The sequence below is a fragment of the Perissodus microlepis genome, chromosome 19 (assembly GCF_051167445.1).
Source record: "Perissodus microlepis isolate ML-2025 ecotype Zambia chromosome 19, ASM5116744v1, whole genome shotgun sequence".
Lineage (NCBI taxonomy): Eukaryota > Metazoa > Chordata > Actinopteri > Cichliformes > Cichlidae > Perissodus > Perissodus microlepis.
The window spans coordinates 11766033-11793383 of record NC_140479.1 but is presented as its reverse complement, the minus strand read 5'-3'; the positions used below and the strand labels follow the sequence as shown (position 1 = coordinate 11793383).

Below are 27351 nucleotides of genomic sequence, written 5' to 3'. Positions count from 1 at the left end.
AAATTAAAGAAAAGGGTAGCTCTCCTGCGGGGTCAGCAACAGTATTTTTTTCGTGCTCAAAAGGTCCAGGAAAAGGCTCCAATAGCCAGCTATGAGGTCGCCCAACTCATCGCAAGACATGGCAAGCCTTTTTCAGATGGAAACCTCATAAAACATAAAAATGGAGACCTCGTTACAGTCACCGAAATAATGTGCCCGGAAAAAGTGCAGGACTTCAACAACGTCAGCATGTCCAGAGATACAGTTGTGCGAAGCACTGAAGACTTGTCAGCAAACATTAAACTGCAACTGTCTGATGAAGCTGTGCTTTTGATTTTTACTCCATCGCATGTGATGAGAGCACCGATGCCACAGACACCGCACAGCTGCTAAATTTTTTGCGGGGAGTGGACGAGAGCACGAGCGCTTTAGGTGAGTAAACAATATATTCCACAGTACCCGTGTGTTAATAAGCATGCACGTGCAGGTACACATGCTTCAAATATCAATAATGCGCATCAATTCTGTCACTACCCTGCTTTTGCGCACCACTTTCTTATATGCGTTTTTCTTGTTAACACACAGAGTACACACCGCTGTGCACAGCGCACGTACACGCAAAGTCAGCTGATCTCATCTGATGCAGATCTGCTCCTTGATCAAGTGACATTTGTCCGGATTTTTGGCACGATTTTTTCAGCACCGCAGCTGGATGGCCCGATTTACAAACCCAGCGCAGCTGATACTCACCAGAATAATTTACTAAAATTATATACACTCCTGTTATTAAGTCCAGTTCAGTCTGTTAATGTTGATAATCGTTTCAAACGAACGTTAATAGGTGTGTTGCTAAGCCTAATAACTTAAATAACAAACTTGAAATGTACCCGTCCCATTTTCCCCTTTATTGTTTTTTCTCTGTGCTGTAAATCTTCTGTCTAAGAAGAAATCTGAGGCTGCTGTTCTGAGAATGAGCTACCAAAGCTTTTTCTGGATAAATCAATAAAGATCCATTTATGGAAAGCTGTGATGAAGGCAGTTTTGTCTTTAATTATATTCAACAATATAACATATTCTATCACTTTTAAGTGATTTTTCTAACTTTAATACACTAAAGTTAAGGTTATATACCTAATTTCTAGTAAGTGGCCCAGCCCCTCCTATATTTTTATGTATGTGGCCCTCAGTGAAAAAAGTTTGGACACCCCTGGTGTAAACCCTTGGGAAAATTCATTAAGTGATTGGTAGCAGAATTCATGTTTACATAGGAACATCGTGGAAGCAAATGGATCTTCTATGGGCAGACAATGACAATCAGACACTTAAGGGCAGCCTCAGACATTTTTATATGACTACTTTATCAAGAGCGATGTAAATTAAACTTCACATTCATGGTGCCTGGGGTGGGGGGTTCTATTACCATTCAAAAGTGAAGACTTTTAGGAATTTGGGAAATTTTGGAATGCATTTTGAATGACATGCAGACTTGCATGGGCGGATAGATTCCTCAAATGGTATTCCAGCCATCTGCCACTGTAACATCAGTGGTGCAATTTTATAAATGTTCCTATATCCAGTCACACTGTCAGATTCTGTCCTTATCCTAAAAACCAGTCCCATGTGGTTAAAAAAAAAAAAAGTACTTGAAAAGCGCCACTCTCTGCTTTTATTTTGAAATCTGTATGAGGAAGCGATGTTCTCCTCTCAGATGAAACATGGCACTTGTCGGACCTGACACGCTCCGGGGATTAACGGTAACAGAGCAGCGACCTGCGAAGAGGATCGCGAATCAGGTTAAGCTTTCAGTGAGCGAGTAACCGGGCGGCAGGTTGGCCGGGACGTTACTGCTCTTTTTATTCTGCTTCAGTTTCTGCCCTTTTATACATTTTCCTCTTCTCTTTAACTCCTGACTGCAGCGGAGACCCACAGAGTTGAGGGAGGGTGAGCGACGGGAAGAGAGACTCAGAGACAGAAAGAGAGAGAGAGCGAGAGAGAGGACAGCGAGAAAGAGAACGGGAGGGAGTGGGTGTAAAAGAAAATCCCAAATTCGATATTAAAAGCCAGGAAATGTACTGGTTTGGATTTTTAAGTGCTTAATAACCAACAAACTCTCCCTAACCCGCGGAATTTTTCTGGATTAATTTGAGTTTTTCACCCCTTTTTTTCCTACCTGGGATATTTTCTGCCTTGCAGCGGAATTCTCCCTGTTTCACCTGCCCTAGGTAAAAGAGGGAGGAGAAGGAGCGGAAGAAGAGGCGAGAAATAGAAGACAAAAAGAAGGAAGATAGAGAAGAGGAAGGAGACGGGCGGAGGGCTGAGAGAATCACTCCAGTTTTCTCTCGGATGGGATTCTTCCCTTTCCAAGCGGATGGAGGGATGAAACCGGGAGAGAAGAAGACGGGGGAGAGTGTGAAAGAGAGAGGAGCGAGAACAAGAGGAGTATGTAGTCGTCGGGCGCTGTGAGAATGCAAAACGGACGCACCCCTCCGGAAGATCGGATTGAACTATAAACCTAAACGGAATTTACAGACAACCAAAGGATATTACGCACATTTACTTCGATATATACGTATATGGGGCATATTTTCGTATTTGGAGCATATTTGTGTGGAATTACAACTATAATTGCCACTATCTTCGCAATAATGGGATTTGGAGAAATAATTGCGCGCTGACAGCCGGTGAACGAAGAAAACCTATCCTTGAAAGAGGTAAAGTTTAAACTCTTTTATTTCTTGTTTAACGCACAAAATTAAGGCTCGGCTTTCTCTTGCTCTCTCTATCTATCCACCTATGCCTCCAACTCTTCCTTCTCTGTGCCTGGGTCTGCTGGAGCCGGGGAATGGTCGTCTGTTGAGGGGTAAAAGAGTTATTTCTAGACTCCCGTGCGCTGACATTTAGTCTGGATGCTGATATGCTGCGGGAAGGAGGCAGAGGGGGTGTAGTTTGATAGCATTGGGTAGGTGGCTGGAGGGCACAGAGAAGGGGCTAGTGCATTAAAGAAAACCACCACTGAGAACATTGCAAGGTCAAAATTGAGCCTGGCGTAAGTTACAAAGGCTCTGTGTGAGTCTGTGGAGGTAAAGCCTACATTTTGAGCAGCTCTCTCCGTGTGTGTGTGTGTGCACTCGGGCGTTGGAGCCCGCGAGCCCAACCAGAAAGAATGAACAACTTGAGCGTGCGCGCAACGTGCGTCTCCAGCGAGAAGAAAACCCACTAAAATGTCCATGCAGCGGTTATTAAAGCGCGCAGGTATCTGCACTTCAGCACCCCTTTTTGTGCAGTACGCGCCACACCTTTGCCTCATACCTGAAAATAAATAAAATTAAATCATGCATCAGTGTTTGTGCGCGTGCGTAAAGCAATTAAACCCACACACAATGTAACTGCAACACCACAACGATTTAGCTTTAGTATCCACCGTCTGTCAGTTTCAAATAATGACAGGGATGTTTTGTGTGTGTGCGTGCGTGCGCGGGCACGCGTGAGACAGCGAAACGGGGGGGGGGGGGGGGGGCGCTACCGCTGAATAGCATAGACCAGTATAGTTTGTGTGCACAACATAAAAAGTACAATATCTAAACAACCTGAAATTATATCCATTTATTGATTAATTTCAAGGTTTCCTGCATTTTCAACCCATTGCGCTGATCTTGACTCTGCATCAGAGCAGATTCTGTGCTGGGCCCATCAAAAGCTGCTCGGCTGCTGTAAATGTGCTCTTCGAGCTGGAACTGTGGCATCCACAAAGATATAAAGTCTACAGTGTGATAGTAGATATGCTTACACAACAGAAGCAAACTGCTAAAACCACAAGCCTTACACATATTTGCTCAGCTCTGGAGTGTGGTCCACTGGCGCTCCATGTAAACATGGTCATCCATGCCTGCAGTTCATATGGGTTTTCAAAAACCATCAGTTAAGTTTAATGTTTGTTTTACGTATCATTTTTGACAGTGTGTAGCTGGAAGGTTGAATATCCCTCCAGCCCACAGGAAGTATTTGTATAAAGAAATGAAAGCAGTTTTGAGCTGGCATTGTGCTCCATCCCTTGGCTGAGACTCATTCCTGCATTATAATGCATGAAACACAGAAAAAACACACACAAAATGGCTGCAATGAAAGTGGCTCTAATAATAAAATAACGTTTATGATGGGATATGCTGTTGTTTGTTGCTGTCATTCCAAAAAATAAATAAATAAATCCTGTCCACAGATGTCCTTTCAGGGGGTTCATTTAAAGCAGAATGAAAATTATTCACCAATTATGTGTATTTCTTTTTTTAAATTAATTATGCCCTTCATAGAAAATTTTACTAATCTAACCAAATTTGTTCCCATGTCATCATTACCGTCTGTGGGGTTTCTTCTTTTGTCTTTCCCACGGTTCTGCATTTTGCTGGATTGGAGTTTCGTCAGTTTGTACTAGTACAGTAGCTTGCATTGATTGATCAAGGCAATAAATTTATGCACACGAGCCACTCGTGCTGGTGCTAATGGCCCGTGGATATGGAGGCATTATGCAAATGCATCCCCTGCTCTAGAAAAAGAGTGTGGGTGAATGAGCGAGGAGAGAAACTGGTGATTTTTGGTCCATTTTAGTTGTGTTTAGCCTCCTCTTTATGCCTGAAAGGAGTGGTTTACCATGCCATTAGGTTTTGGATAAATGACACTACATGTGTGTTACAAACTGAGTTTTCATTTTGAAAGACTTGGAATGAAGAGTTTCTATTAAAGCTACTTCAGAATAGTTGCTGAGGTTTGATTTACCTGGGTTACATCAGTGTAAAATTTATAGCATTTGATGAGCATCTGATGGGCTTGTAAGACTTGGTTTATGCTTTTGTGTGTGGTGATGTCTATGAAATTTCTCTCAGGCGTAGGTGTGATTCAGAAGCATTATTCTTTACCTTGCATTACCACAACCCCAAAGCGAGGTGGTAAGGCTGTTATTTATTCTTTATTAAGCTCATCTTTTTTCCCTCTGTTTATCTGTCTCCAACTTTTTTCCTCTCTCTTTCCTCTCTCTGTTTAGCTATCTGACAGAGGGCTGCAGGATCCTGCAGAGTGGGTGGTGGAGCTCTAATTCAATTTATTCTACTGCTCAGAGACAGACAGAGAGAGCAGGGGAGATAGTGAGAGAAAGAGGGAGAGGGATGGAGACCACAGATGTTAGGGAACATTTCCTATTAGCAGAGGAGAGGGAGGCCTTATAGGGAGCTGGCCTGACGATGTGACATCTGGAATGCTTCTGCGGCTGTCTGAAATTATGTGTGCATGAGTGTGTGGTCATTATCGAGTGAAACAACATGTCCTTAAAATGCCATCAGAGTCTGGAGGACCAAACAAAAAAACCCTATTCTTCTGTCTGCTGTTCACTAAACTATCAGCTGAGGCACACATGAGTGACAGCTCAGAGCTGTCAGACAAAGTGACCGGTGACATTCACTGAGCTCGTTTCTTCCAGTAAAAAACAAGCAGCTGAGATCCTGTTATCTTACAGTATGTTGTCAAAATACTGCGTGGAAAATAATCTATTAAATGACTTTTCTGTCATAAACCACAGAAGTAAGTAAACCCCCAGTCAAGACTTTATTGGATCTTAAAGTAGCTCTTAAAAAGCCAGTATGACTGCATCAGAGTCACTGTTTCCTAACTGGTTGAGATGTTTCTCATTATGTAATTAGAGCTATTCTTTCTGATTGGTATTGGAGTCTCACCTGGCATTTATGTATTGGGATTGTTGTTTGCGTTAATCTTCGCTGATAATACCTTATCGCTGAAGTGTGTCCGTCTTATTGCCCCTTAATATGCCCAATAATTAAGCAGTTTTCTCAGAGACTGTTGGTGTTCTCTTTATTTTATTAGAACATGTCAAGTGTCAAGTTTAATTAGGTGTATTCAGCTATGTATCTGCAGTCAGCGATGATGTGCCTCACGATTTGATTTGGGTCTTCATTTCTTGTGTATATGCTTCCATTAAGTGAATTATTATGGAAAGCGGCTGATATACAAATAACACAGCAGCTGGAGGAAGCCAGAGGGAGTGTGGGTTGGAACTGTGCCTCCCATGTCATATATTTCCATGGTTTTTTTGTTTTGTTTTTTTATCTCACCAAAATATTGTTGTTTTTTTACTCTGACATTAACCACAAATTTGCCTACAATGCATCAATCATTTGTTTGAAGAATATTATACATAATTCCTGAATGTTAACCCAATTCAGTGGTTTCTGTTTGAGTTTAGAAATTTAGCATTTCAGCTCTTAACTATAAAATTCACTGCTCCATTTGCTTATAAACAAAAGCAAATCCATAAATAATAACTATATAGAATTTACCAGTTAACTAGTTGGCTACTAAGTTGCTTAATTGATAGTCTTTCTCTGTAAGGCAGGATTAGTCTTTGGCTGATTGGTAGCTCTAGTTAAGATCCTGATTGAAACCCATTACAAGGTCTGTAATTATTGTTGAATAGATTTGTATGAATTTGTAAATTTATCTCATCAGCTTCTTAAGTGCAGCTTCAACACACCGGCTTTGTTTGTAGTAAATATGTACTATTTTTCTTCTCATATGGTCTCTTTCTTTCTTAGGTAAGTTACATAATGTTCACACCCACATTAGCCACCCCACCCCTCCCAAAGCTACCTTTTTTTCACACACCTGCTGCTTCACAGTCACCTGTGATGTGTCTGACACTGCATCCTGCTTTAGGAAGCCGGTGGGGAGGGTGTTTGGGTGTACGTTTGGCTGTGCGTGTATGATGGTGTGAGCATGAAGACTGTGTGACATGACAGATGTGAGGCATGTTGGGCAATAATGAGCTGTGTGCAGCACAGATAACTGAACGTGACACAATACAGATTTCTGGCTCAGTGCCTATAGCACTGTTACCATGTCTGTGTGTGTATCTGTCAGTCTACTACTGTGAATGACACATATGCATTAGGTACAGGCTGATTAAGTAGACATTCACATTAACCTATGGGCCAGATTTGTTAAGTGGGAAGCATTGGAAAAATGTGATTCCACTCCCATGGGAATGCAAAGTTGTGATCTACTTAAAATGTGCTAATTTATAAGCAAGTAATGTAATAGCCAGCATTCAACCAAGACCAGGGGGCAGCTAAAGAAGAATTGATTTGTTTTTGATTTTAAATGTAAACTGTTAAAAATTGCTTGAGGTTGTGTGTTGATAAGTGTTGGTGCTCTTTGGGTAAATCTGTCTGCTCCAGAGGAACTCAGGACTTCGCCATAGGAGGGCATCAATTACAGTACAATCAGATTCTGACCCATCCATTTATTAATCCGATTACTGTTATTGCAAATCTGTGAATCACATTCATGTACTTGGGTGATGAGGGCGATGATTTAGTGAAGAGCTGCAGAACAAAAGTAAAGTTTTACCACTTTGCTCACAGCTTCAAGCCATCCATATGTGCTGATTATGCACTCTATCCAGCAATTATTCCCCATCTTTGAAAACACCAGCAAGTGCAAAAACAAGACTTGTTTTTTAAAAAAAGATTCAACACAGTAAATACTGAGCCATGAATTTAGTAAATCACGCTTGTGTGATTCATTTAAACGCCCTTCTTCTAAAATTTTGTATACTGAAAGCACAATTCTTTATTTCTTGTTGAATGCATATGTAATAAATCCTAAAATTAAAAGCTTTAAACTATTAGCTACCAAGGAGTAGCACCATTAATTCATTCTTATAGGCTTAAATATTACCAGGCTGTTACACATTAACATTAACACGCTGTAAACATTAAACAGACAAATTTGAAATCACGCAGGAAAAATTGAATAATAACAAACCCTTAATTAGGGATGGGTATCGTTTAGGTTTTATCCGATACCGGTGCCAAACCGGTACTTTTGAAACGGTGCCGGTGCTTAAACGGTGCTCAAACCGGTGCTTAAAGAATGGAGAACACACACTTTGTCCAAAAACCTCTCATGTTCAGCTGTTTTTTTGTAAAAAGATAACAATGTTAGCCTTTTCTGCAGCTATGGGGCATATATGGTATCACTCTTGGCTGGAAGCAGTGCTTAAACAATGGAAAAAACACAAACTTTATCCAAAAACCTCTCATGTTTAACTGTTTTCCACTTTTTCTTTGGTCATTTTAGCCTTTTTGGCCAGGGTGAAGGGAGTATCTGCCATCAAACAAGAAGACAGCCGCATGTAGCTATGATGATGTTTGCTAGTTCACCTTACATGCATTAATGTAATAACGTGGTTAGCCTACTCAACGTAAATTACACACGAACAACATTACGCTACTCACGCAGAGAAGAACGGCTGCTGCTGCCATCATCATCCGTCATCATTTCTGCTACACTGGCAGGGCTAGGGGCCAGGACTCTATTCTTCGGGTTTTTGGGGGATGTTGCTCCGGGTCCGATAACTGGCAACCCACCCGCAGTAGATGTGCACGGAGTGAGCTCTCGCAGCAAGCTATCAAATACGGCGCATTTCTCGGCTTTTAAAAAAAACGCTATGCGTCGCCAGGTGTTTCATCGGATTTGAGGTGTTACCTCCTTTGACAGTATCACAATATCAGCTTAAAGCACTTGTTGCAGGCTGCTGAGTTTGCATATTTTGCTGTGAAGTACAGCCATACATTTGACCGGTCCTCCTTGGGCATTTTTAATCTGTAGCTCTGCTCTAAAAGAACGTACGTACCTGGACCCGCCTACTATCCTCGGAAATGTAAAATGATTGGCTAGAATCTAGTGTATCACAGCTCAGGAAAAAAAAGCACCGAAATAAAGCACCGAAATGTGCGCTGCTTTTCGGTCTGGTTACTACCGTTTATGTCAGAACCAGTGCCATCATGGCACCGGATACCGGTACCCATCCCTACCCCTAATGTTTTATTTCCCAACGTGCTGATCACCTTTAATCAGCTTACAATCTCTTGAGTCTGTCATTTCTGGTTGAACGACCAATCCCCCAGTTTCAAGACCTCTGCTGTCACCTATCAAAGATATGTCTCTGCAATTTAAAACTGTGAAAACCAAAATTCCAAAAGCATTTCTCTCTGGAGAAATGTGTGTGTCTTCACTAAGTGGGCATTTTTAAATCTTCATTTTAAATGACTTTCTGCTTCCTAAGTTATGATTGGTCCTGTGATGATTAGATATTGTGAGCCCTACGCTCTTACTCCTGAACTAAGCTTACCCTTGTGGATTCTGTTACTGAGTATTTTCAAAATTAGAAACTGCATTTTCAACATTTTGCCTCCATCAACCTGATGTATATGACAAAGTTAGTGATAAAGTTCATTATCCGGAGTAAATGCATGACTAATTATGTAAACTAATAGAGTACATAAATTAAATAACCAGCACATGCAACCTCATTTTCAGTAATATGAATACAGTGAGAGAATTGTCAAGTTGCAGCACAAGCATTTTAGCATATGCATAACTGTTTTTACTGTCAACACAAGACTAATTACAAATATTGCAGAACTGTTTTTATCAGGACACTTCAGCAGACTTGCACTCCATCTGTGAAACTGGACCACACGCTGTAAAACACTTCATTAGCTTAACACAGTCCTATGCACAGTCCTGTGGTATAGTAGCTTTCTGAACAAGTCCCAATAGTGAAGTGTGTGGAACATTTTATAAATCAGGATGCTTTGTAGCATTTTCTTTTCAAAATATTATGAAATTTCTTCTCCAGACATTGACGGGAGGATAAGACTGAGACACAGATATTTGATAACATCGTCTGACCTATAGCACCTTGGAAGTAATTTTTAATGTCAGTTCAGTCAGATATTACCTGCACTTAATGATTTCCCATGGAGCATTAGCCATTTCCAACCTCACCATCCTCTGCCCACAGAACGGCTGACAGAATTGAGTTTGTGCAACTCTAGAAGGCTGTGAGTCCTCAGCCTCCGATAACAAAGCATTGAGACAATGTGTGCGTGGTTTGTTTTGCTAATCCTGCTTTACAAATTTGTATTTGTATGTTCTCCCCAACTGTCATGTCTTGTGTACCATGCAGGAGTGTCACTTCAGTGTCTTACATAAAAAAAAAAACTTCTTGCATGAAAAGTTTCTTTCATGACAGTACCACTTTTTTCACAATAGAATACACATCAGAAACACAGAAAATGGTGATGATATATTTTGTTTAATTAGAAGCATGTGTAGTTCCCCAGCAGACTGTGTTTTTTTTTAGTTATCCAAAAACACACTTACCTGAAAAAAAGTATACACTGGCTTGATATAGAATCATGAAATGATTAGCCAAAAGGTGAACAAACAACACCAAACACTTGGCATTTAAACAGGGACCACAATCCACTGCCAAAGACAACATCTGAGAGCACTTACTCACACAGTGTTGAAAGAATAGTGTTTAAAGTGGTTAATTACTCCACAGCCTCATCCCCTTTCTGCGTAAATGCTTTCATCAAGGTGGATTCCTAAATATCAGCTTTTGCAGTATACAACACTGCATTGCTGGCCTAACTTGGTGTATTTTTTTTTAAACGTGAAGTTTATATCTATCCTGAAACTTGTTGGAAAAGTCTCTGCTAGGCCATTCCCCTAACAGAGGGCTTTCACAGTTAGCTTATCAAGTAAGATGAAAGTTAAAACCACTATGAATATTCCTCCCTGTTCACAAAGCTGGTTGTGAAAGTTGGAGATTTCAGAAAATGAATAAAATGCTATATGCTGTGTTGGACCTTGAAGATCAGATATATGCTATATTTCCACTGGTTTACATAGACCGATCAGGTATAATGTTATGGCTACCTACCTAATATTGTGTTGGTCTCCCATGTGTTGGGGGAACAACACGTTATGTGCCAAAGCATCCCTGCCCTGTCAGGAGCACTCCTTCACTAGACCCCTGAACGTGTGCTGTCATATCTGGCACCAACATGTTAGCAACAGACCCTGGGACTTCCATGGATTGGACTTGTTTGTCCAGCTCATCCCACAGATGCTCGATTAGATTGAGAGCTGGGTAGTTTGGAGTCAACACCACAAACTCTTTGCTGTGCTCATTTTCATTCCCACTGTCGCCAAAGTGTTTGCTCATAGGGGGTCATATGATTGTTGGGGTTTTCTCTGTTTTCTTTGTATTTGGTCTTTACCTTACAGTATAAAGCGCCTTGAGGCGACTGTTGTTTTGATTTGGCGCTATATAAATAGAATAGAATAGAATTCAGTTGAATTAGATATCAAAGTAAAATGCACATGGATGACAGGACCCAAGGTTTCCCAGCAGACCTTTGCTCAGAGCATCACACTGCCTCTACCACTTTGCGTTCTTTCCATAGGGTATCCTTGCGCCAGGTGTTCCTCAGGTAAGCAACGCTAATGCACACAGCCATCCTCGTGATGAAAAAGAAAATGTCATTTATCAGACTAGGCCACCTGCTTCTATTGATCTGAAGCAGGGTAGGCAGTTAGAGCTAGGCGAGTCTCCTCGCTACTGGCTAAAACTAGTTTCATAAGCTTAATTACAGAAGAAACAACAAATACATCCAAAGAAGATATTGACTACTTGACTGTCACTTCTTTTAAAACTAGATTATAAAAAAAAATTAAACAACTTACTGAAGTACTGAAGACCACAAGTATGTTTGTTGCTCTTCACATGTATACCAAGGGCTATAAAGGGCTACAATTTCTACACTGTACAGAAAAGTGGATGGCTTAAAACAGCACAGTCAAAAGACAATGCAATAATGCCTTGCCTTCTTTATGGCTTGTGCTACACAACATTTAAAGCTATATTATGGAGCTACACCTTTCAGGACAATGGACGTTACAGTTTTTCTCAAATGTTAAAACACAAAAGCCAATCCTGTAACCCAAATGACCAGTAGTCTAAACACATTTACTAAATGTAGCCACCATATTCCAGTACCATAAACACATGTCACATGAAGACACAATTCACAAAACACAACCCTCTGTACTCATAAATCTAAACACATTTTTCCTTGCTAAAACACATGTTGCAAAACAACTCTGCTCATATTCTCAAATGAAAGCCCATGTGATGCAAAATGCTTGCCACAGTCACCAATCTTTGAACACAGGGAACACACCTGGCGTCAGTCACTACACACAACGACTCAAAATTGAAGACACCTGTTGCTAATGATGTGACCCCACCTATAAAAGCATAGTTTGGTGAAGATGCCAAACAATCACAATGGATGAAGGCATTCGAGCGTGCGGAAGGAGAAGAGCTGCAGGCCAAAGAGGAAGAGGGGTTGAGATCAGAGGAGGAAGAGGTGAAGGCCTAAGAAGAAGAGGAGTTCGGAGTAGAGGAGGAAGAGAAGGAGGCCAACAAGAGAGAGGAGAAGGTCCAGGTGGGAGAAGAAGACAACCTCGCACCATCATAACAGATGATATGCGAGCAACAGTAATTGATCATGTCATTGGCCATGGCATGACAATGGCTGAAGCGGGACGAAGAGTACATCCAAACCTGAGTAGGTTCACCGTGGCCACCATTATCAAGGCATTTAGACAACACAACAGGTATAGTACGCTATTGCTTTCTTTGTCGCACTACAGTTTTACAGGCCTGTGAAAGTGGTCTGTTACTTTACATGTAGTTTTACATATAAATCAGTCAATTGACAACACATGTTTCTTTCTTTAGAGCTGAAAGGATGCCACATAGAGGTGGGAGGGTTGCCATATTCACAGCGGCACAAGAAACCCTCATTGCAGATATGGTCCGTGAGAACAACTGCATTAGACTCCGAGAGATCAGAGACAAAGTCATTGCAGATAATGTAAACTTTGAGAACATTGATGCTGTCAGCGTGTCCACAATAGACCGAGTTCTCCGGCGCCAACAGATGAGGATGAAACAGGTCTACAGGGTTCCCTTTGAGCGCAACTCTGCGCGACACATAGAACAACGTTACGAGTATGTGCAAGTACGTATACATCCATGTCCACAGTACAGTTAGTGGACATACTGTGTTGCTTAGTGGCCTACATTACTTCTGGACAATACTGTGCTACCTGATTGACCGTTCTGAACACCTGTACGCTTTTCCATGTTCACAGAGGATAATGCAGTTGGACGCGATGGCCAGACCCCATGAGTACCTCTTCCTGGATGAGGCTGGCTTCAACCTCCAGAAACGAAGGCGAAGAGGCCGTAACATCATTGGCCAAAGAGCCATCACTGAGGTTCCTGGCCAACGGGGGGGGTAATATTACTCTTTGTGCAGCTATGGGTACGGAGGGGCTTGTCCACCGGCATGCTGTCCTTGGGTCTTACAACACCCAACGTCTCCTCACCTTCCTAGAGGAGCTAAAAGACATCCTCCTGGACCGTCAACAACACCATCCTAGGCTAGCACATCACATGTATGTGATCATTTGGGACAACGTCCGCTTCCACAAAACACACCAAATCAGAGAGTGGTTCACCACCAACAGTGACCACTTTTTAAACGTCTGTCTGCCACCCTACTCCCCTTTCCTGAACCCTATAGAGGAGTTCTTCTCATCATGGAGATGGAAGGTGTATGACAGACAGCCATACACAAGAGAGAACCTCGTACGGGCAATGGAGCTGGCCTGTGCTGACATCCCAGTGGAGGCCTTCCAGGGATGGATTCGCCATTCCAGGGCGTTTTTCCCGCGGTGCCTAGCAAGGGACAATATAGCCTGTGATGTGGATGAGGTGATGTGGCCCAATGCAGCTCGGCGACATGATGCCGCACAGTGACTGTGTGTAATACTGTAAAAAGACCGTGTAGACAATAAAAAAGACTTCACACCCTGATCATGTTTCCGAGAGTACTGTTGTGTGCGATAGATTCTGTTTTTGCATTGAGTTGTGTTACAGTAGTGTACGTACATGCAGGATGTTTTTATAGATTTATAGTCTTCATGTGAAACTCACAAATCTAAATGCCTAATCCTCTGCAGGGTTCTATGACGATCCGTTACTGTACAGTTTATAAAAATATGCATTGGCAGTTATGAACCAAAGAACCTTCTCACAAATTGAGCATTGTGTTTTCAATTGTTTTGCTGTAGTGTGTAATGCTGTGTATAGTGTTTACAGTTTTGACAGCTTCGAGCTGCTCTCTTGGTGTGGGAGTTTGAGTTTTGCAGTGGGAAGGTGTGGTTGTGTTTATGTAGCCTTAGAGAAGGGTGTTGTGTTTGGACATTGGGGGACCTGGTGGTAACGTTTGTGACATGTGTTTTAGCATTTGAGAAAAACTGTAACATGAAGCAAGTAGCCATTTCAGCACCACGGACAGCTCAGTGTGCGCCAGTAGTTTGACTGTTTGAGGCTACAAACAGGTTGTAGAGGCTTTAAAGAGTTCAGTGATGGTCAACTGATGTTTTTGTTTGTTTGTTTATGCTTTATTCTCTCTCTCTCTCTCTCTCTCTCTCTCTCTCTCTCTCTCTCTCTCTCTCTCTCTCTCTCTCTCTCTCTCTCTCTCTCTCTCTCTCTCTCTCTCTTTTGACGCAGGGCTGAAAACCGAGTAGATTAAATGGTGCATTTAATTAAGAGGCTTGGGATCAGGAAGTCAGAGATCAGTGTTGGTTCTTGCCAACAATAGCTACATTTAGCCTAGCTTGTTAGTGCATGCCATCTGTTCACACGCAGATTAATGCTACACAGCAGGCCGGCCCCTAGCAATGGGTGCATTTTGCAGTGCGGCAGAGTATAGGTTGCTGTTTAGCAGACTTGAATTCCTTGGGAAGTCTTTGGGTTAAGTGTACTAAAAGCTCACCTTTTTAAATTGTAATTATTAATACAATACAATGGAGGTCGTGACTGTGTTGTTTCTTCCTTTTGAGCTATGACATTGTGTCTCATTAAACTCCCCAACTCCAAGTTAATAAAATAAATGCTTCTTCTGAAAGTGCAGAGCTGAAAATATTATATTCAATGCACAGTTAAATCTCATTTGCATCCATATGTGCTGGTTGTTGTTTAGGGTTCCATGCTGATTTGTTTTCTTTTACTCTTATGTGAAGCCTCCACATAATAGTATGTTTTAGGGTGCTTTTGCTTTCACTTGAGGTTTTATCCATCTGCTTTATAAGCAATAACGACCTCCAAATCACTGCATCCCACTTAGCTAGCTTTTACACCAAATACTATAAATAGCACCCAGCTAATCCTAGTTGCTGGCTATATCTTTATTTATTTTTTTTACTCTTTCTGCTTGGCAGTAACCTGAGCTCAGCAAGCTGCATCCCAGCGACAAACACTTCAAAATCTGATGACTTGATATGTTTGGCTAATGGATATTGATATGGTTAGAGGCATTTTCCAAAAACTTTGAGGATGCAGAGCAGTTAATTATTTTGGGGGGAAAAAACAGCTGGGGCACAGTGTAGCAAGTCTAAAACAGATTGATTGGACAGCGACTGAGCTGTGTGTTTGCATTAGATTAGAAAAAAACTGTACATATAGAGGTTGAAGTTGTGGAAGCATTTTTGCAAGTATTTTGTAGGATTTAAATCTCCTTCAAGGAATGTGATTAAGCATATTAGCCCTGCACAGTTCACTTGACCATTTAGCAATCTTCAAAAATACATATTTCTTTAACCCTGTGTTGTTAGTGTAGAAGACAGTAAGGCAGGATTCACGCAGTTTAATGCGTCTTTGCTCTCACTTAGTTTGAACAAGGTGATGTTGTGTGTTGTCAAAATGAATCATGGATCCAAGACTTTGTCTTGCATGCTCTGCTTGCACTCAAAGTTGAAGTTTTTTTGGGCAGCTGCTGCTAGCCAGTCAAATCACAGAATGAAAATAACGCCACAGGAGCAGGGCTCCTGCAGTTCAACAGAATATGTAAATAAGCAAATAGAGAGCCGAGACAAAATACTTAAATATTTAAAAATGCCATGATTTTTTTTTGACAACAAACTATTACAGCTGCTCTTTTTGGTGGTTAGATCAAATTAATCCATAGACCAGCAGATACTCTTTATGGTCTCTCTCCCCGCCTGTGTGTGTGTGTGTATACTCATAGCCTTAGGGGCTGTTTGTCTGTGATAATGAGCTGTCATTTTGTCAGTCAGAATGGCTTGATCTATCTACCACTCTGCTTTCTCACAAACATAAGCACAAACAGAAACAGAAAAAAAAAGAGTTGTTTTAACATGCTTCTATCTTTATAGCCTTATCTGCACTTGTGCTCTTAGTACAAAACAGACAATTTACACACAGGGAGCCGTGGCTGAAGTTTCGCATTTTGCTCTTGGTCTTAATTATTTGGACCTGAGGAGCAGTGGGATCAGTATTTAGATGTTTTATGGTTACATAAGCTTTGAGGGCCAATGAATATTCTAATCTTGCAGAGTAACAGATGTGAACCATGTCTAAACGTATTTTAAAAACACTAACCTATTATTAAGACACAACATTTGCCAAAGGGCGTAGAGTATGGCTAGACAACTTCCAGAATGAGGAAGCTGTGTGGTATTAAGAATGGGTTTACTATTCTCATGCTTTGTGTCTGTTGCATAACATTTTGTGAAATAACAGATAGGAATTATAGTGATTTATTAGTTGGCAGTTAATACTGTAACATTAAAGCTTACATATGAATAAACACAAAAAAATTTTCCATTACTGCAGCAGACTTAAAAAAAACTGCTAATAATCTCCACTCCTTGAAAATGGTAGACCGCTCTGCCTTTTATCTTTTGCCATACATGATATCATGAATCCTTTAAATTATGCCAATAAAGTTATGTCACATGTGGCACAATGCTTGATGAGACACTTTGTATTTAAGAGCATTTGTCAGGGCTCTAGACTAAGTTTTTGCCACGGTTGCACTGGTGCACCTAAATTTTTTTTGTTAGGCGCACCCAAATTTTTCAACCGCATTGCTTAACATCGCAGTTTTACATGTGCACTTTTTTGGGGGGTGGGAATTGCTGTCCATGCAGACAAAATTGATTTGTAAATGATTAAGTAACAATCTTGTGCTTGTGCTTAAAGTGCTTTAACATTGCCTACAATATTGCCAAAGAGTGCCAAACCTAATCATAATCTTGGCCTCCTCTGACGACTTGGTTGCTGCTGCCTGCCGCTGAAAGGCAGTGGGGAGAGGGGACACTTGAGCAGTGCATTTATCGCAGCAGATAATGTGTTTTCTGGATACACTGTGCTTTTTCAGCGTTCAAAGATTGATGGCACCGTGTCAGAGCACTGGCTATGAATTTCAGACGTATTAGGCCTTAACAAAAAAGTTATCAATTGTTCTTTTCATCTTTTCTCATTACCCAGAGCTACATCCACTTCTGTCGGGCCTAGGCTGCTCAATAGGGCTGGGTATCATCACTGATTTCTATTATCCATTCGATTCTGATTCACGAGGTCCCAATTCAGTTCGATTCAGTTTTGCCTCAGATAGTCAGAAATATTCTACTTCTGATCATTTGTCAGTACTAACACTTGTGAGACTTCATCAGAATTGTGAGCATCACAGCAGATGCCTTTGTGTCAAAGTAACTGAGAATAAAACACAGAAAAACATGAAGGAGATTTTCCTGTCCTGGCTTTTTATAGCAGATAACCTTAAAAATATTCTGCAATATAAAGAAAGTATAAATTTCTTCAGTATTGAACAGCAGAAATTAGGCTTTCTGAGGTCATTTAAGTAAAAAAAAAGATAGCGGTTGACAGCGCTGTAAATAATGTTAGACTGGTGGGTAATAAGCGAATGAATAATGCAGAAAACAGATTTGAGATGGGAAACTGTTCTTGAAGTACACACAGAGAAAGAGAGCTGTGCGTGAAGTGCAATTTTTATCGTGGTGGAAGCAAGACAGCAAAAGTAAGAGGGAATTCATGATGATGTTTATCAAATGTGAAGCGTAGTTTGCTGCTTCTTTTGCTGCTGGTTAAGTGAATTTTGGTTGGAGAGAGATAAAACCTGCAGCTCAGAATCTAGCACAAAAAAAGACCCAAACACAACGCAGACCCGACGCATCAAAATCAGTGCGCTGTCGACTTTCAGCCCCAATGGCGTGTCCGTGTACGTGTCATCGGGTGAGAAAGCCGAGAAAGAGAAAGCTGATTCTGATGCGTCGGGTCGGCACTCTGTGTCTACGTCTTTGTGTGGAATCCGTTTATCTGCTCTCATTTGCTGTTTTGTGGTTGTTGAAATAGTTTTGTGAGCTTTAACCTGAGATTCTGGCGTTTTTGGCAAAATACATTTATATTCAAAAGTCGATTCACGATTTAATGAATCGATATTGCTTTATTCAAGCTACTCACCTCTCTCTATCCGCCGGCACTTTCAAACGTACAGACAGAATACATGAATGTCTGGACCCCGACCAATCAGAGAGGTCCCGCCCCTGACTATCTCTGATTGGTTTAGAACACGATAGGGGCATGTGTCTGTTGTTGACCACACAGAGACGTTCAGAGTTGCAGAGACTTTTTTTTTTTTTTCACTCGAACAGTTTGCCAAACCGGTGCGACCTAAGTTTTCTTTTAGTCGCACTATTGGTCGCACTCTAGAGCCCTGTTTGTACATTAAAACAAATATGTTATTATAAAGGAATTCATGTTAGGGAACTGCAACATTGCGGTTTGTATGAGCATCCACTACTATAGTTTGCAAACATTAACTTGTGTGCAGACTTGTATCACAATGCCCAAAATAGATTTTCACTTTTTTCAGATTAAATCAGTAAGGTGCTAGTTTAAAATTGATGGAGAGGCCTTTTAAGATTGATATCATGATACAGCAATCTGTATCAGGAGTGTCTGTTGTGCAGGAAGGGCTGAAAAAAGCATGATTAATGGAGAAGATGCAGGGAGTAGCAGAGTGTGGATTCATGAAGCACAAACACACATTCTTTCCTGCAAGTGTGTACACACACACACACACACACACACACAAAGCATCTACTTATGTAGGCAACTATTTGCACACGCACAAACATAGCAAGTAGGCTGATAAAAGGATGTACCACATTGCTGCAGCTGTCCTCTGGGAACTAAAGTGGAGGCTTGATTCAGCCATTTACCATCACCACACAATGACTCAGCACATTTACAAGATATGGACTGGGCACACTTTTTTGCATACATTAAGAGTAATTCTTGGTAGGTTTTGATCTCAGTCTTGATTACAACTGGGTGTGGTTATCGTAGTAGACCAGAATAACATCTAATGATTCAAAGTTGTGGAAGGGTCGTGTGTTTGCTGGAAATGCAATAAAGTGAAAATCTTGTTCTGGTTGACCTCTGGTGGTTTATCCTTTCCCATCTGTAGCACTGTGGTGATAAAGTTGCTACGTGACATTTTCAACTGTGGAAGACAGTAAAATACTGATTTTCACATTGGTCTATCTACCCTGGAGGTCCTTTTATTGAGACCAGGCCTGTGTCTCTCAAAAAAATGTAACCCAACACCATTGTTAGATGATTTCTATGCTTAAACGAACTAAAGTGAGTATAACATCCAGTTCTTTATTTCTGCTGCATTCAGTGCGTGGTAGCATCAACTAATCTGGCTGATAATAAATGAGGTGTCGAATTGAGAATTTTTGCACACTGAGGTTTCATTTTGGCCTCACAATTGTGATCACTGATTGAATGTTGAAATGTTTTTCAGGTGGAAATTAAAATTCCTGAAGCTTAAGGTTTAGCAATGTTAAGCTTTTCTTTTTCCTTCATGAAAAAAAATCACAACCGGCAATCTAATTCCTTATGTGATGATTTTGATCGAACTCTCAAGGTGTCAGATTACAATTAAATTTTTTGGTAGTTTTAAGTAAATGCTTTACAAAACAGCATTCTCTCCCCTTATTTCACAGTTCTTCAGGGCTGCATTCAGCCCAAACAAAATGTATCAAAGCGTGATCTGCTTTACGTTCAATTCAATTTCAATTCAGTTTTATTTATATAGTGAAAAATTCATTTATATTCTAAGGTAAAGACCGTATAAAAATGAATAGTTTACTATTAACTTCTACTGATAGTAACTAGTGATTGGATATAGTTGTGGTGTATAAACACACAGGGAGGGAAAAAGAAATGCTCAGTGCACCCCCAGGGAAGCCCCCAGCAGCCTGAGCCTATTGCAGCATAACTAAAGGATGGTTCAGGATCACCTGAACAAGCCGTAACTATGAGCTTTATCAAAAAGCAAAGCTTTGAGCCTAATCTTAAAAGCAGAGAGAGTGTCTGTCTTGAAAATCCAAACATACAGTTATGTTGCCACAGTCTGAAACCCATCTACTACTCTCTTGACCTCCGCTCTAATGGCAGTGCTCACTACTTTCTAGGCTTCTGTGCAGTCAGTGATATCCAGGCCAAGACCTTCTGTTCTGTCTTCCAGTCTCTATTTACATGACTTATAATTCATGACTCACATGAATTATAAAAGCTTGTAAAAATTAAATGGTTGGCATACAATTTAGCCCATGGTGTCAACACTGTCCTTCTTTGTTCCCCACAAAGGGTTTTGCATACAACTTGCAAGGTCAAATATACGTGATCAGTACTACTTGGACTATAAATTGAAACCAGAAAGCTTCTATGTACCAACAATCTTGTTTATTCCTTCTGATTTATATGCAAGGAATGCAGATTGTTATCATGCCTGCCAAGCAAGCTTTTATGTTACAGTGTTTTCATACACACCACTATTGATAAAGCTTATTTTCTACACTTACACCATTTTGGCCCAATCCCACTGAAAAATGCAGCTCATGGTTGCAGATTCAAAATGATCATGCTCCGACCTTTGGTATTGGAATGCTACTTTTTCTTTAGCTTTATGCACATTTATCTTTTTGTGGAAAATAAGTTAAGAAAGTTATAGTATACATCATGGTCTGCACCGTCCTACATTGACTAATGGCTACATTGTAGTACTGACCTTTGTTAGGGTTTGCTGAGGGAGAACCTCAGCATAACACAAAAATTTACATCTCCTCTTCTTGCTCCCAAAGATAACAAGTGGCAAGACAGAGCTGCAGTCCACAGAGATTTGATTTAATTGTTAGTGTGAGGATCGACCAAAACAAATAAAACTAACTCAGGTTTCATGAAATGAAAAGAAAAGAAAACATATTACCTTCCTCAATCCAGAAAAAAGAAAATACAACAAAACAGGCTTCTCACTGCTACCAGGATGGTTCTTTTATAATGTATTTAAATTATACACTACAGATGGCTGTCAGTGAGCTTTAGAAGGGCATCAGTGAAGCTTCAGTTTTAACTATTATAATAAACACGACATACTCATCTGGAATCACAAATCGCTCACAAATAAGCCTACATTTGGATAAGCCGATAGATTAAGTTAAAGACTAACTGGAAACTTTCATTGCTCCATATACCGAGTAAACCAAAATGTTTGACAGTAATAATTGCATAGCAGTGGAAGTCAGAGAGAGTTCTGTGCTGACGCCACTTTGCTGGGTTAGTTTTAATGAGTCCAGGTATATTGCAACATACAGTGAGTCACAGCCTGTGACCCAGTTGAGCTTTGTTGCTCAACATGACCTCATTCTGACTGCACAGTAAAACAAATCTGATGCTACTGCAGCTCTCTGATTTGGCCGTAACACAATCTGGAGAAAGCTAAAAAGTTACCTGAGCTTTTCAAATGAGTTGTGCCTAATTTCACAGATCTTTAATGTACTACGTAAAAATGTCACTCCTGCTTTCAAGCAAAGCCATAAATGCATTCAGTCATTTCTGGTGTCAAAACAAACTGCCCGACTTTTCAAAATGAATATACAGCTCATGTATTCCCATATGGAAAAGATATATATATAAATCTTATAAAGTTTGTATCTGTCTTCTGTGAAATTTGTATGAAAAACATACAAGAGTGAAAACAGATATAAGATCCCTTGAAAAATTACGTAAATGAAACTTGTATGTTTTGGATACTTCCTAAAACAATATATGAAAGTAATGAGAAAGTGGCCACTTTCATGAGTAAATCATTTAAGCCTTATATTATTCACTATATGAAGCAAGCTAAAGCTGATGCAAGTCTTTTATAAGTTTTTTCTATTTCTTTTCCATATGGGTTATGTGGAAAAAGTGAAGTGAAGTGTGTGTGTGTGTGATCTCAGGTGATGTTGAGCTAACAGAGAACAGGCTAGTTGGCCTTAATCCTACCCTGCATGTGTGTGGTAGCATTACATGTGTCATACATACAGTAGCGGGTAACCAGTGCTCACAAGACCACACGCATATGCACATACACGTGTTCATAGCGTGCATGATGAGATAAGCTTGTTAGCAAGGCTTTGGCTCAAAGGAAATATCTTATTGTGCCAACAGTATCTAGGCAGGTTTTATTTCCTTGCATGAGTGGCAGTAGGAAGCAGCGTATACGATCACAGTCATCACATGAAAAGGAGTGAAAAAGTATGTCTGATGTCAGCTTAAAAACAAGTTTTAATTAAAGATTTACCTTTGACTTATATTAAAGTAAGTTGGCAAACACTTTAAACCATATACCCATTTAACATCACTATGACAACATTGCCAGTAGCAATGCCATTTGAAACTTGCATGGGCTTAACTATAAATGCCAACCCATTTCCTTACATGGTTCCTAACATGTTTGCTATGCTAACCCAGTCTTGGTTGTACATCCTCTAGATGTCAAAATCAGGTTTTTCATGCATTTGTAATCCTCTTCCCCTTTCTTCTTTTTGATGTTTTTTTTATGCTTTTATGTTTTTCCCTTCTTTCAGTATGAATGTGTCTGATCATTATGTCGTGATCTCAAGCCATCTGGGTTGGCTGGCTTGTTTGCATATCTGGTGTTAACTGTTATACATATTCATGACCAGGGTCTAAACTGGCATGAATATTCATTTTGTCTCCGGGCTGTAGACGGGTGGAGTGGGTGTGATTCCAATCAGCAGAAAAGAAATTAACTCAACCTTTTGTGTGGTGGACAAGAACACTTGATGATTGCCATGGGCCTGTTGGTATGCCTGGTGAGCATCCCATGTATGCGGGCTATTGCATTTATTTAAGTCATGTGGTGGCCATTGGCAAACAGTGTCTGTGATACAGGAGAAGATGAAAGCAGAAACAAAACAACCTCATGTTATGACACAAACAGAGAGAGACATATCCTTCCCATGAAAGGGTATGGAAGCTGCTGGGCAGAGTTAAAGCAAAGTCCACTTCCATTTATCCAGTTTTGGGTTGCAGGTAGGCTTGAGTCTGTCCCAGCTGTTATGGAGTGAGAGGAAGGGTACACCCTGAACAGGTCGCCACTCTTTCGCAGGGTTGATGCGTACAGGCAGACAACCATTCACGCTGACATTCACACATAAACACTTCACAACCACATTCATTAATTAGTAGACTGTTTACCTACTGTTTGAAGGGATACACATCTACCGCACTTGTGGACTATTGTATAGATGTATAAATTGTATAAAATAAATTTCAGTTGGTTAATATCAGCCGAAGCTCATCCAGAGCTGATGGTTTCCTTTATTCCTCTTGCTAAAGCCTGTGATTTGGACCTTGACATCTCTGTTCGCTGTGGCAGTATCAAAGGAAAATTTGTTTCTATATTTAATGTTATTTGATTTTCATCCAATGTGCCTGACGTGTTTCTGTCTTTGATGTACTCTTCTCTCACGACTTTGGATCCTCACTTCTGCCTTTGTGTTGGAGGAAAAACTGACAAACCCAATGATGATAAATGTGTGTGAAAATAGCAACAAGCAATGCTGGATGAGTAGATATCACCAAGAAATGTGTGATTAATTAGCAATAAAAACAAGTGTATGACTGCGATAACCAAAAGCAGGGCTGTATCACTTTGAAGCTGCCCAAACTTGGACCCTGAAGTATAAACCCCAGGAGACATATTCTCTCACAGGACTACACATTCAGCAAAGCACAATATCAAAAAGAGCCTTAGACCCTGTTTGAAGGAATAAATTATATTATAATTAAATACATTTTAAAGGTTAAGACAAAACTGATCAAAGAAAGAGAACCTGAGTGACACAATGCTAAGAATAACCCAAAGCCAACGTTGATAATGTGCCTTTCAATCAAGCAACAATACAACACTCAAGTTAGAATCTGTAGGATTGTAGTCGTATCAAACAGAATCACTTATACTAAATTAAAAACGTAACAGCTGGGACAGGCTCCAACCTACCTGCAACCCAAAACTTGATAAGCGGAAGAAATGGATGGATAGTTCCAAGGTCTTCACTTCCTGTTTTAGTGTTGCATGGTATGCACAAGACATTTAGAGAAATGCAACATTTATGCTCTAGAGGAAATTTGTAAGGCAAGAGCTGGCCCAGGCATGTACCGAAAGCTTTCAGCTGCTCCTTTATTCACAATGGTTCACCAGACTGGGTAGCTCCATGTGGTTTTCTTTTGGTTTTTTTCTTTAAATTTGGTAGATGTTTACACTGGATGCCCTTCCTGACCCAACCCAACAGGTATTTGTGTCTCCTATTAGTTCAATTCAATTCAGTTTTATTTATATAGCACCAAATCACAACGATAATTGTTTCAAGGCGCTTATTATTATATTATAAGGTAGAAACCCTACAATAATACAAAAAAACCAGAGAAAACCCCAACGATCATATGACCCCTTATGAGCAAGCACTTTGGTGACAGTGGGAAGGAAAAACTCCCTTTTAACAGGAAGAATCTTCGCCCCCAGGGAGGGGCGGCCATCTGCCGGATTTTTAACCAATAAATTTGTATTGGTACAGTTATAACTGAAAAATATTTACATTTTTACTGACATGCGCTTCAATTTACCTGATATAAATGCATAGGCAACTGTAACGTATGACCATAAAGTTTTGGGAATGGTTCTAAATAATATCAATGTATGTGTGCTAAATCCTTTCCAGTGTGTCAAAATGATCATCCTTCAACTTAATTTTTATTTCTGCAAAGTGGACCAAGTTGCTGGGAGCAAATCTGGAGAGTGAAAAAGGTGGTGAGCTAAGATTGTGTTGTCAACACACTCTGTGCTGGCACAAGCTGGCACACACCGAAGGGTGTTTCCATCAAGTGTTCTTTCTCAGATGCCTCAGGACATTTAGGAGAATTTTGAAATTACAGTCCAGCCTGGGGGACAAATTGAGGGTTCAGAACCCCTGGAATGTTAAAGAAAACAATTATAGTCCTTGCTTTGCTCAGCACCTGGAAAAAAAATGCCTTTGGGCTTGAAAACTGTTGGACTGAAAAGTGCTTGCTCGTAGCTGGAAATCCAGCGTCCATTGGCAGTGATGATTACTTCAAATAAAATTCAGGCCAGTTTGAAACAGAAGTTGATGTTTGTTCACCGCACAAGTTTGAGGTCCACAGTGGCATTGCAAAGCACCAAGTGCAATCTATAAATAGTAGCCTCAATGGGATCTGTCTAGACATGCACAACAAGATCATCTTGAATGTGAGAATGGCCAGTTTTAAATTAGGTCAGGTTTTGATTACACCTCATATTTCTAACATGGTAGCTGAAAGGAGTCTTAACACTATGTTGCATTGCTTTTAAAAAATGTGATTGAAAGGTTTAAATAATTTCAAATTGTGGTTAACTTTAGCACATGTTTACTTGTTTCTGACTTGGATGCTGCCATTTTAAAATATGCTAATAAACTGAATCAAAGGTTTTCTATATCAACTACAAGTGGAATGAGGGAATAACTAGATGTAGCTGTTTAATGGCATAATATTTTTATGTAATGCCTTTTTTGGACAGTACACCAACCACTGACTACTGGTTATGAACTGTTATTGTAAAGTTACACATCTAACACATGCATACACTGTAAGGTAAAAACACTGTTATAGGAATTTTAATGCATTCATTTACTGCAGTGAGGCTCTTGTCCTCAGTTCAGCTGATGATTTAAATGTAAAAGTGTCTCTGAGTGTGTTTAAGTACATACATCAGTATGCAGGACAGCGGGTTTAGATAGGGATGAACTAAAACGATCTCATCTCTCAGGTTCTGTGATGCATTCCCATAACCAAATTGCATTGTTTTCTAATGCTGAGGTGAATACTGATAAAAAACATATTTTAAGATGGTCTCTCCCATTTGGAGAGAGATACTCGTTTACTCAGATACACAACACACTCACTTAGGCATGCTTTATAGAAGACATAATAGTAAAATTCACACTTTTATGTGCTTTCACGCTCACAGTGCATACCCATATTTGCAAGAGAACAACACCGGCAAGCACATCACTAAGGCACACCCACACATTTACCAGCATATAGAATTCACATTTGATATTTCTTTCTTGTTTGACAAAAAAAAAAAATGTTTTCGGAAATATGACTTGGTTTGTTTTCTGTGTTTGTGTGTGTGAGCATGCATGTATGTGAATAAAAGGGAAAACTCAGAGTTTAGCTTTGTTCAACCACACAAATGCTGCACACATACACACTATCCCAAATGCTTTAAAAGAACACACCAGGAGGGAGAACAAAGAGCCTCCTTGAAGAATAGACATGAATTATTCACTCAATCAGATAAGAGGACAAAAGAGAGAATGAGAGAGAGACATAGAGAGAGAAATGGAGATGGAGTGTGGGTGATACAAAGAAAGAGACAGACTGATGGATTGACAAGGACAGTAGGATTTTATGCTGTATTACCAGTAATGACAAGAAGGCCCTCAGGAGATTTGAAATTAAACAACACGGCTTGCTATCATCCTCTAAACTGCTCCCAAAAAACCACAAGGTATAAAACTAATAAATGGCTTTAACTAAATAAATAGAATAACTCCTTCTTGAGGTACATTGCAGTACTTATCAGTAAAAGCCAGATGCTTTGGAAATCTGGGTCTTTTTCTTAGCGGTGAGGTGTTTACTTTAAGGAAAAAGTTTATCCAGTGTAAATCCACAGGCAGCAACAGCTTAGCTGTATCAGATCTAATATGTGCTTCTTTTGTGTTCTACTGCTAATGCAGTGAGGCTGTAGTAACCTCAGTAGCAGCAGACAATTCAGGTATTCTATCTAATATAATGAAACTAGTGACAACAAAGTGTAGCTGCCTTATCAGCTTAGCACAGTTGTTGCCTGTATTTTAGTGCTGTGGTGGTTTTTCTGGTGCAGCTGACTTGGCCTATTTTATGTGCTGGAGAGTAAATACATATTTAATTAGGTTACAGTCTGTTTTTACATAATATTAATTGTTGTGTAATATTCTTGGTTGTTAGCCCAGTGTTACATTTGCGCTTATAAAACATAAATACAAGATTTATTGCCAAATAACTATCCTGGCCTGTGTAGATACATATGTAGGTCAATATACAAGCATTTACTAAGTACTAAGAGGAGGACTAAGGGTGACAGAGCTTTTGCC

General features: G+C 40.2%; 2 protein-coding genes across 2 annotated transcripts in view; both read left to right on the top strand.

Annotated features, from left to right (window-relative positions):
* Positions 1-1701: 1701 nt before the first annotated feature.
* lrfn5a (leucine rich repeat and fibronectin type III domain containing 5a) overlaps positions 1702-27351 on the top strand; it is a 121174-nt gene continuing 95524 nt past the window's right edge. The window contains exon 1 of the mRNA XM_084915771.1: positions 1702-2690. The gene's annotated coding sequence lies outside the window, so the exon portion shown is untranslated. The remainder of the gene's footprint in view (positions 2691-27351) is intronic.
* On the top strand, positions 12640-13492 carry LOC146365556 (uncharacterized). The gene is made up of 2 exons (XM_084915772.1): positions 12640-12926; positions 13060-13492. The coding sequence occupies exons 1-2, from the start codon at positions 12654-12656 to the stop codon at positions 13207-13209; spliced, it is 423 nt and encodes a 140-aa protein (XP_084771898.1). The 5' UTR covers positions 12640-12653; the 3' UTR covers positions 13210-13492.

What these genes read in the sequence shown, in the direction of transcription:
- LOC146365556 (XM_084915772.1), top strand. Translation starts at nt 12,654, where the DNA reads ATGCCACATAGAGGTGGGAGGGTTGCCATATTCACAGCGGCACAAGAA. An exon ending in AACGTTACGAGTATGTGCAA is followed by an intron (nt 12,927 to 13,059) that starts GTACGTATACAT and finishes CCATGTTCACAG; the next exon opens with AGGATAATGCAGTTGGACGC.